Raw genomic sequence first — 10,486 nt, 5'->3', positions numbered from 1 at the left:
TAGTGCTGACCAACTCAACCTGGCTCGTATATTGGGCCAACTTATGCTCAGATCGTGAATCCACTACCTAGCTTGACCTGACCCGACCTCCACTTTAAAAGCTTTGCGAGGTTGGCTCGCGAAAAAAAAATGTTTATACCCACCAACCCTCCCCTCATGGCCTTCTTGGGCCAAACATTAGCGAGCCCATTTCAGTTCGACTCCTCACATTAGCCGGTCTGGGCTAGGGTGGCAATACCTAACCCGGCTAGATGTCCACCTATACCAGAAAATGATCTGACGTGAACTAACTCGGCTAGAGGTGACACGAAATCGTCCGACTGACTCGAAAGACTTATTTAAAACAAAATAATCCCGACCCAAAACGACATAACTCGAAATGGCTCCACCCGAAAATAATCTTACACTTATTGACTTGACTTATAAATGACTTAACCCAAATCCGATCTTACTTAACCCAAACATATACAGATTCGGATTAGTAGTTATTAAAATACTTAAGACAGATATACCCGTATTTGTGATTTTACAAAAAAAAAAAAAAAGACTTATTCTTTACGGCAAAAGCCTAGGAATATTTATTTCTTTATAAAAAAGGTAGCATAATGAATGATCCAAATTCATTCAATCACAAAGACAAACCGCCTCCCAAGAGGCCAAGATTCCAAATCCCACTCTGCCGATTTCTTCACGCACTGTCCTTTCCTTCGCAAACACCTTTATTATTTCCTCTTTCTTTTCTTTTTATTAAAAAAATCTTATTAATATTCAAAAAATAATTCATCAATAATAATAATAATTAATGATAATTAATTATAATTTGGCTCCAACGGTTTAAAACCCCATAGCTCCCATTTTCTCGCTTCTTCGGCCTTCAAAAGCCCGCAACTTTTCACCAATTACATTATTTTATTAATAAAAAAATCAATAAAATTCTTGTATTTATTTCCTGAAAAGAAAAATCTTGGGAATCACATTCATTATTCAAGCTGTGAATTTTATATTATATTATATGAGTATTTAATATGACAAATCCCAAGAAATGTTACATTATTGAGGAGTGTATATTAGATTTTCTTTCTGTTATTTAATTACGATTTTTTCTGGGTTTTTCTACTGAATATCCCACCATCAGCAACTTTGGGTCAGTGATTTTCTGTCTTTTTTTAAGGTTTTTAAAATCTGGGTTTTATTTATTTTTTGATTTTATTATCTGGGTATGTTTCAAGTTTCAGTCTTTTTGTATGATTGTTGCATAATTTTGTGTTAATGTCTGTGTTAGATCGACATTGTTTTTATGTGGGCAATTAATTTGGTATCTTTGTTTCCGCCCCAATCATTTGTTTATCTTTGATTAAAATACCGCTCACATCTAGGCCGTTTTATTTGGTCTAATTTTGATTGATGGTCAGAAGCTTGTAACTTTCCACAACCCCGCCTTCTTTTTAACATTATATTTGAATCGGTTGTGAATGCCGTCATAACTTGTGACCATCCCAAAGTACGAATCTATGTTTATTTCATTGGGATTGTTGAAATATGAATGCTGTTTGTTGTCAGTGCAGTTTTAACTGAATGATGCAATAAAGGGTTTAGTATAATTTGGCTGTTTCTGGGATTGATTACCTTACATTAATTAGTGCAACACTACCCATATTTAGTTGTGTTTTTACAAGTTGGTGTCTTTTTGTTGTTTCTGTCATGTCAAGTTGTCAAGTTGCCCATTTTGATTTGTGGGAGAATGAGATGATGGGCATTTGGGCAACTTTGTTGTTACTTTTTATCCAATTTTGTTGAGGCAGTTATTGTCTTCTTTCTTGTTCAACTGAAAAGTTTAGTAGTGTCTTACTGTCTATGATGTTTTGCTGTACTTGAGTTAGAAGCATTGGATAGTGGTTGTCCCCAAAAACTGCTGTTTCCAATTTCGGGATTTTTCGTATGTATATGGTTCAATATAAGTGTCCCAGTGGCCAATATATGTCGGGGTTTTGAGTTACCCATCAAGAGTTTCGGAATTCAATTGAAGTAAGGCACATAATCAGTTATTATGCTTAAATGTTGCTGGGGGAGGTGTGATTAATAAGTATACTCGAGTGCCCTTCAAATTTTGGGAATTGAAAAGTTTTGTGGTGTGACTGGTGTCTTATCTTGTTTAGCTGTACTTGAGTTTTAAGCATTGGATATTGGTGGTCTCCAAGAGCTGCAGATTCCAATTTCGGGAGTTTTCACATGTATATGGTTCAATAGAAGTGTCCTAGTGGCCATAGGTATGCTGGAGCTTCATGTTACCTGTATCGAGTTTTGGAAGTCGAATGAAGTAACACACATAATCAGTCATTATGATTAGATGTTGCAGGGGGAGGTATGATGATTAAGGATGCTCGTGCGCCCTTCAAAATTGTGAGCTCTGGCTTTTGCAAGTGGCAACAATTTGATCTTTTGTAGGAATTTGTGACCGTTGGTATATTTGATTATTGGCCTGTTGTTCGCTTGCTTCCCAAAAACAAAATCATTAGGTTAACTATTAGTGGGGGTAAGGATGTGTATGTCGATAAACTATTTGTCAGGTGAAGAAGCACTGAGTATTGGGGTAGGGTTACTATTGGTTGAGTTACTTCCGACATAATCATTAAGAAATGACAAACTAGTTGGTAGAGTTTTGTTAGACCCTGCCGATGGTGGCATTCATGCTGAATGGTACCTTAGCTATGTTTTGTTCTGCTGTTACTTTATTAAGCCAGCTGAGTTTACTGATAATTTGTCAGTGTAAGGTGTCAATATCTAGCTGTTAGCTGTATGAGTTGTATTTGTTATTGGGTTAAGCTTATGACTTTGTAGTAATGCATATAGCTCTCTCTGGACAGCAGGAAAAACTGTATTGTAATCCTATGGCTCAAGATGGTTATGCTTCTGGGTCGCCTCGTCGAAAACCAGGACTTCTGAAGGATCAATTACGACTGGTTAAGCGAAAAGATTCCAGTCGTTATGAGATTGTTCCAATTCAAGACCCTTTATCATTTGAGAAGGGTTTCTTCATTGTTGTCCGTGCATGCCAATTGCTGGCTCATAAGAATGATGGAATAATTTTAATTGGGATAGCTGGTCCTTCAGGAGCAGGGAAGACTGTTTTTACTGAGAAAATTCAGAACTACAAGCCTAGCATTGCAGTCATATCGATGGACAATTACAATGATGCTAGTCGCATAGTTGATGGCAACTTTGATGGTAATATTCCCTTTCTTTGCTTTTATGACTATACTGTACGCAATTTAATGTATGTTTCCCAAACTCCCAAATGCGTAGTTTTCTGTTTTTCTGCTCAAGAGGGTCACGAGTCTCTGTTTAAATCGAGACATGATTGCTTTCTGCTGAACGATTTCTCGCCATGAAACATCTGGCATGCAGTAGCTTAGTGTTGCTTTCATTTCTGTCCATCTGGGTTACTGGAAACTGGGTGATGTTATGGATTGCCATGTGATACAGTTTTTATTATTTTCTGGATTTTAGGGTGAACTTGAGCTTATGGATCTTTCACAAACGGTTTGGGTTTGTTGTTTGTGATATCTACGATCATGCACGTAGCAGAAATTAGGACAGCTAAGATTGTTTTCTGCGACTTAGTATTAATGCACATCTCATGGTTTTCTGATCAATATTGGTATGCATTATCTAGTTTTATTGCTCTGTCAAATGGATTACTAGCTGTTCTTATGTATACGAGTTTTCCTCCAACAGATCCGCGATTGACGGATTATGATACATTGCTTCAGAATATAAATGACCTTAAGGCAGGGAAGGATGTCGAGGTCCCCATTTATGATTTCAAGACAAGCTCCCGTATAGGATACAGGTCTCTTTCTTGACTTTGTTACACTTTCCTTCTTTCTGAAAAAAATGGTCAGCTTTGGATTGCCAGAGAGGGGAAATACAGATGTGAATCCTGGTGGCAAGCCTGGGATGTGGGGTCTTCCAACCGGGTTGACTTCATGATGCATATCAGCATATTGCAGCCTGCCTATGTTTTTATTTAAATTTCCGCCGTGACATATTTTTGTTGTTGTTGTTGTTGTGATTGTGCCCGTGGGTATTATGTTGGGTGACGCCCTTACCAGTGACCCAGCTGTCTATGTTTTGCACTACTACCATTGTCATGTCTCTTATGGTATAAAAAGACTTAACTTTGAAAAAAATCATCTCAGTTTTAAACTACTTTTACCTACTACCGTTGTCATATCACGAAAGTACTGTATGGTCATGGCATTTTACATTGACCATATACTTCATCCCCAGTTCACTACACGTTGAATGTGTTATTGGTAGTTGCTGATCTGATGGTGGTAGTGTAGTGTTGACTGTTGACTGGTGACCTCATAAACTATGCTTGCTAGGAAAATCTAATCTTGCCTGCGTCTGGATTTTTATCTACTCCGATGGTACTTAGAAGCTCACATATATGGTGAATCATGCAGGAAAGTTGAAGTCCCAAGCTCTCGGATTGTAATTATAGAGGGAATTTATGCTTTGAGTGAAAAACTGCGTCCTTTTTTGGATCTCCGTGTATCGGTGACTGGTGGAGTTCACTTTGACCTAGTTAAACGAGTTCTACGAGATATACAACGTGCTGGACAAGAACCTGAGGAGATTATCCAACAAATTTCTGAAACTGTACATACACTATTTCTGAAAGCTGCAAATATTTTTCTTCTTTTGTTAGCATCTTGTTGGTTGACTTCTTACTTGCATGCTCACTCAGGTCTACCCCATGTACAAAGCCTTCATTGAGCCAGATTTACAAACAGCACACATAAAGATAATCAACAAGTTCAATCCATTTACGGGATTTCAGAATCCAACCTATATTTTGAAGGTGATTTATTTTACTTGATTGGTTGTGTGGAGTTTATAAGGTGCTATAGTTGGCAAATTCTAAACATTAGTTTGTTGCCGTGTATACTAATTTTCGAAGATTTTTCGCTTTTACAGTCGTCGAAGACTGTCTCAGAGGATCAAGTTAAAGCTGTTTTTGCTGACAATTTTAAGGAAGCTGTTGAGCAGACTTACGATATATACCTTCTACCTCCAGGAGAAGATCCAGAATCATGCCAATCATATTTAAGAATGCGAAATAGGGATGGGAAGTACAATCTCATGTTTGAGGTCTGTCATTCAATGATTCAAACTTATCCACTGTACTCGCTCCTATTCCATAAAATTTTCCCAATTGCTTTTGGCAGAAGTATTTAGGAGATGAAGCAGAGTAAGAATAGGTTAAATAAGGATGATGGGGGTTAATTGGGTGGGCCTAACTCCTAAGGTATCTGTTTCGTCAACTCAAACTGTAAGGTTAAAAAGAGACATGTATTTTAGTGGTCTCATTACGCTCATATCAGTCCTGCTGGTATGTTTTGTTTGATAGAATAGCCGAAGATGTCTGACATGTTATAGACTAAGTAAATGTGACAAAAACCTAGAAACAAACTGAGTAGGACAGGGGATGTATTTGTTAGCTTGAGGTAGTTTTCTTGTTTATAGTTGCAACAAAAGCACAGGCTGAAAGATAGTATGTATGAATGACTGGTTGTCCTAAAGTAGGATATTATAGATGTAGAGATTTATCCGATCAACAGTGATTAATAACACTGAGAGTACATATGGTAGACTTTCTTGTGAGAGCTTAGATGTAACAATTGTCATGCAGCCTTTGAACTTCACTCGTTTGTCAATGTTCATGACTGACTTTGAAAGTCTTGTACCTGATAACGGCCATTTTTGCCATCAGAATTTTGGGTTGTAGAGTGTAGGCAATGACTGCAATTTTTGGCCGAGACTAGTATAAGTTGTGAAAGACAGATACATTTCCATGGTTCAAAAATGGAAGGACAGAACTAATGTTCTAAAGATTGAATGACATGTGATAACTTAGTTCAGGATCGGGAAACATTTCCATGGTTCGAAAACCTGCAGAGTATTTTGGAATGAGGGGTGTTGAGGTGGCAGTCATTTAAGTCTGTTTTTGTGTATATGTGTTCTCTCCCTGTGGTTTGTAATGTTCTTTTTTACTTTACGATCCTCATAGTATTCATCTATCTCCATCCATGTATATCAGTGGAATGATTTCTTACCTTTCGAAAGGGGCGAGAATTGAGAGACTGAATGAATGGATGGAAGCCTGGATTTCTTACACAATGTACATTTATTTTTGGGGGTAAAACACTCGGAGTTTAACAGGGTTGGATGTACATTTACTTTTGAATATTGAACTTGTTTAGAGAATGGACATTAGCATGTTTTGGCTTACTGCCACATGAATGATAAGTATGTCTTAATATGTGCTGTGTTAAGAGTATATTTCTAATTTATTCAGTATTAAAGTTGTACATTTACTCCACGTCATCGTGATGGAGTTAGAAATTCAAATACTGGTATTAGTTTTCAGTTTAAAATTGATTAACGTAAAAGAAATTCTCATAGGAGTAGCGTAAATTTTTATTTGTGTGATCAAGCAATGAATCTTATCCTCGTAGCTTTAAACCTAAGCTTCCCCCCTGTTCAGACTCTGTGTTCTTAGCAGTTAGTACTTTATGAGTTTAATACAGCTGGATAATGTGTGTATCTACTCATATTGCTTGAATAGTTATTTATCTTTAAAATTGAAATTTTGGTTTTGTCGGATATGTTAATCTGAAGAGTGAACTGGATGTTTCAGGAATGGGTAACTGATAGTCCGTTTCTCATATCACCAAGGATAACATTTGAAGTAAGTGTACGTCTTCTTGGTGGACTGATGGCCTTGGGATATACAATAGCTGCTATCTTGAAAAGAAACAGCCATGTTTTTTCAAAGGATGGGGTGACTGTGAAGATGGATTGGCTTGAACAACTTAATCGCCATTATGTCCAGGTAATTTTCAATCACAAATTCTGAAACAAGACAGTCTTCTCTTCACGCAATATTTTTTTTTGGTGAGAACGCTCCATTTATCTACAAATCATTTAACTCAGACTTTATTACTTGTCTGTCTCAAGATTAATTTATACAAGGCAGGCGGTTCTCTAATGTGTTTGTCACCTGTACTCCCCGCTACGTTTATATAAGCATTTTCCTTTAAATGTGGCGTACTTAAAAATAGGAATTCTCTCCTTTTCTGTCGGAAAAAAATGTAAATAAAAATTTTACAGTCTTCAAGACATTTGCTTTATTTGATAATTTTGCTATCATCTCATAACTTTCACTTGTTTAGTATTTAGCTTACAGTTTCTACACAGAGTTGTGCGTAAGTTATCTTTAATAAGTTCCGTGTATGTGAAGGTGCAAGGAAGAGACCGTTTAATGGTGGAAAATATTGCTAAACAACTGGAATTGGATGGAACTTACATTCCTCGTGCGTACATTGAACAAATTCAAATTGAAAAACTTGTGAACGAAGTTATGGTAAGGAAAATGAAAAAATAATTGTCCGTCACTTCGTGTCATGCTTCTTCAAAAATGTCACATTGATTATCTTATTACTATCCCAAAGGCATTACCAGAAGACCTGAAGACAAAACTAAGCTTGGACGAGGATCTAGTTTCTAGCCCTAAAGAAGCTTTTTCTCGAGCTTCTGCTGACAGGGTGGCATTGAGGCACAAGAACATGAAGAGGCAAGTTATTTGTCTCTCCTCATGTTTTGTTTATTTTGTCTCTTGAAAAACAGTACAGGATGTTGCGAAAATTGGTGCATTTTTTTTCAATGTTAAATTTTGCTATTGAAAATTCTGGTTGCTTGTTTGTTCCGGGCCTCTGAATGCTGTTTGGTTTCCATAATTCCATCTCTCATGATTTTATCTCCGTGTCTTTTTTTTTTCTTTTCACTCATGGGATGAATTATTGGCCATTGCACAGCATATCAGCCGTTCCCTAAAGATTTTCAGCTGTTCACACATATTTTCCTATACACAAAGAATTAGCAAATACACCGTAGCTGATATCTGGCCGATATTTCACCAATACAGCCGAATGCCGATACTTCCCAGTACTTGGCCCATTGGCTTATAATAGGCAAATATAGGCGCGACATTAGACGTGCCACCACATCAATACGTCATTGTACACAACCATGATTTGTGATCATTAGGACGATGCAGCTGGGACTGCCATTTAATGTCACGCTTTTACTGTTGTCTGTTCATGAAAGTTATGTGCACACATGGACATACCTTAGGTTTTCAATTAATAAACTCAATTATTTATCGTACAAGATAGCTACATTATGTCTTTCTAGGCAGCTGCTATTGTTTATCACCTTTTGATTGATGAGTTGGGAGTTTTTTTTTTTTTGTTTACCAGGAAAGCAATAATGTTACTCGTAATATATTAACACTAAGAATGGTGCAGTGGTATGTCCCGCTCATATTCCATTCAGAGAGACAAGAGCTCAAATTTTAACGACTTCGATGGTAGGAGCAGCAGATATGATGAGAGAAATTCTGATTCCGCAACAACTGTGGGAAATGAGGTCTGTGCTTACTGATTAACAGCATGAATTAGGTTGCCTCTTAAATTTTCATTTTACCTCCTTGATTCACGCTCTTTCTATTGTAGTCAATAAGCCCCACTTGACTTTTTTTTTCCTCGTTTAAAAAATTTGAATGATGCTTATTCACTGAAACGCGGGAGTTTCCCACAATCATTCTTCTTTTAAACAAAGGATAAAGGTTTTTCAAACATTGTTATGGCTTTTCGCCTTTCCTAGCTTTTTTTTTGTATATTGACCATTTACCCGGGTTCCCTTTCCTTTTTTTTTTTTTCCTTTACTTTTCATTATTTTACACGAGTTTGATGGTTTCAAATTATAATTCATGTTAGGCAATCCAGATCATATTTAGGATTAAGGCTCCATTGTTGTTTGATATTGTTTTCAGGGGGTTGCTTCATTGTCAGAGCAGATCTCGACGCTAAATGATAGAATGGATGAATTTACTTCAAAAGTGGAAGAGCTAAGTATCAAATTGACGGTCAAGAAACTATCTCCCAGTCAACAAAACATAATCCTGCCTCATGAAGCATGCAATGGCTCTAAAAGCACATCTCGCTTTATATCTAACTTGAGCAATGGCTCATTGACCAGCTCGATCCTACCAAACTCCTTATCATCAAACCAGTTGAATAAGGAAGGTTCCTTGATCGAGGAGGTATGTTAAAAGATCTCATAGGCGTAATTTCAAGTTTTTTTTCTAGTTTTTTTTCTTCTAAATCTATTCTCAGCCATTTTGCGTGTTAACCTGTCTCGTTGGACATTATAATGGTGGTTTTACTGATCTGCATTCAAAACTGCCTTTTTTTCCTCTTGTACTGTACGACTGCTATGGTGGTAGTACTAATCTGCATTCCTAATGTTGATCCCATAATGTTATTCATGTGACTTCGTTCTTTTATCAGATGCAAGGAATAGCGCGTGGGCAGCGTCAAATGATGCACCAACTCGATAATCTCTGCACCCTTCTTCGAGAAAACTTGGGAGAGAAGTCACGTCGGGTGAGAAACGATAAGAGGTACACACTAGCTGATGTTGAACCCATCAAAGTGCACGTAGCAATGGGCTTAGCTCTTGGTGGATTGGTGATCGTCATCTATAAGGGTTTTTGGACTCGTAATTGATCCCTCTCTAATTGCACTGATTTATATTTAGAACGATTCTTTGTCCCCTAATTTCGACATTGTTTTGATCAAGATTAATATACACCACTATCTTCTGGTCTGGGAAAGCTTGCAGGAAATCCTGTAATGATGTGTGATTTACGAGATCCTTGAGCCATTTTAAAGTTCTCGAGGAACTCTTTCGAGGGTAGAAGAATTATTTGAAAGGGGGAACCCACCAATTTTGTAAGCGAACTAATTAGTGAAAAACAAACGTCTTGGAAAAGATAAAAACATTTAAAACTCAAATGGTGGGAGTTGTGCCATTTTCCGATTCCTGGTTTGTGAGAAGCTCAGAAACTTAGGGGTTGTTTGGTTGCCCTCTTAAATCATGGGAAGTAGAAATTTCCATGAATTGCTTAAATATGATGTTTGGTTGCCCATTTCATGGGAATTAGAACTTCCCAAGGAACTTCAATTCCTCCATAATGTAGTAAGTTGTTTGCCTAGCCCCCCTTGGTAAGTGCAACTTCCCACATGAATTCATTTCCCACATGACAACCAAACAACATTTTTACAATTCACATGAATTCCAAATTCACATGAACTTAACTTCCTAGGAACTTTATCTTCCCATAGTGAACCAAACAACCTCTTAATTCGTTTGTTTGGGTCGAAAGAGTTGTTCAGAAAGGGGTGATTTCACCTCGGTTAAAAATTGGATTGGCGGAAAATAGGGAGAGGTGGTAAATGGAGGGATTCATTAAGCCTTTTTTTGAATCAATTTTAAATCTACCGATTTAGATGGTAAATGAAGGGAAGGCTAACCTAAAATATCTGACCTGCAGGTCTGTAACTGCTGCCTGTGT

At 37.2% G+C, this 10,486-nt stretch overlaps 1 protein-coding gene across 4 annotated transcripts; it reads left to right on the top strand.

The window, feature by feature from the left end:
* The first annotated feature begins 864 nt into the window (after positions 1-864).
* On the top strand, positions 865-9,920 carry LOC141598849 (inorganic pyrophosphatase TTM2-like). Of its 4 annotated transcripts, none has more exons than XR_012523643.1 (12): positions 865-1,144; positions 2,865-3,225; positions 3,736-3,850; positions 4,470-4,665; positions 4,754-4,867; positions 4,984-5,157; positions 6,707-6,901; positions 7,310-7,432; positions 7,521-7,642; positions 8,328-8,496; positions 8,903-9,172; positions 9,420-9,920. XR_012523643.1 is itself a non-coding variant. In XM_074418655.1 (12 exons), exons 2-12 carry the CDS (start codon positions 2,889-2,891, stop codon positions 9,636-9,638), a joined length of 1,986 nt encoding a protein of 661 aa, XP_074274756.1. In that variant the 5' UTR covers positions 865-1,144; positions 2,865-2,888; the 3' UTR covers positions 9,639-9,920. The 4 variants fall into 4 exon arrangements, 2 of the variants coding, with proteins under 2 accessions (XP_074274756.1, XP_074274757.1); XM_074418655.1 differs by having other exon boundaries at positions 8,376-8,496; XR_012523644.1 differs by having other exon boundaries at positions 870-1,144; positions 2,868-3,225.
* Positions 9,921-10,486: the final 566 nt, after the last annotated feature.

Source organism: Silene latifolia, chromosome 9 (genome assembly GCF_048544455.1).
Source record: "Silene latifolia isolate original U9 population chromosome 9, ASM4854445v1, whole genome shotgun sequence".
In the NCBI taxonomy this organism is placed as follows: domain Eukaryota; kingdom Viridiplantae; phylum Streptophyta; class Magnoliopsida; order Caryophyllales; family Caryophyllaceae; genus Silene; species Silene latifolia.
Note: the sequence above shows the minus strand (reverse complement) of the source record. Positions and strands in the feature narration are given on the sequence as shown.

Excerpts from the sequence above, each read along its gene's own strand:
- LOC141598849 (XM_074418655.1), top strand. The coding sequence starts at position 2,889 with ATGGCTCAAGATGGTTATGCTTCTGGGTCGCCTCGTCGAAAACCAGGA. Across the intron at positions 4,666-4,753 it reads TCCAACAAATTTCTGAAACT|GTCTACCCCATGTACAAAGC; the intron begins GTACATACACTA and ends ATGCTCACTCAG. Across the intron at positions 6,902-7,309 it reads TTAATCGCCATTATGTCCAG|GTGCAAGGAAGAGACCGTTT; the intron begins GTAATTTTCAAT and ends GTGTATGTGAAG.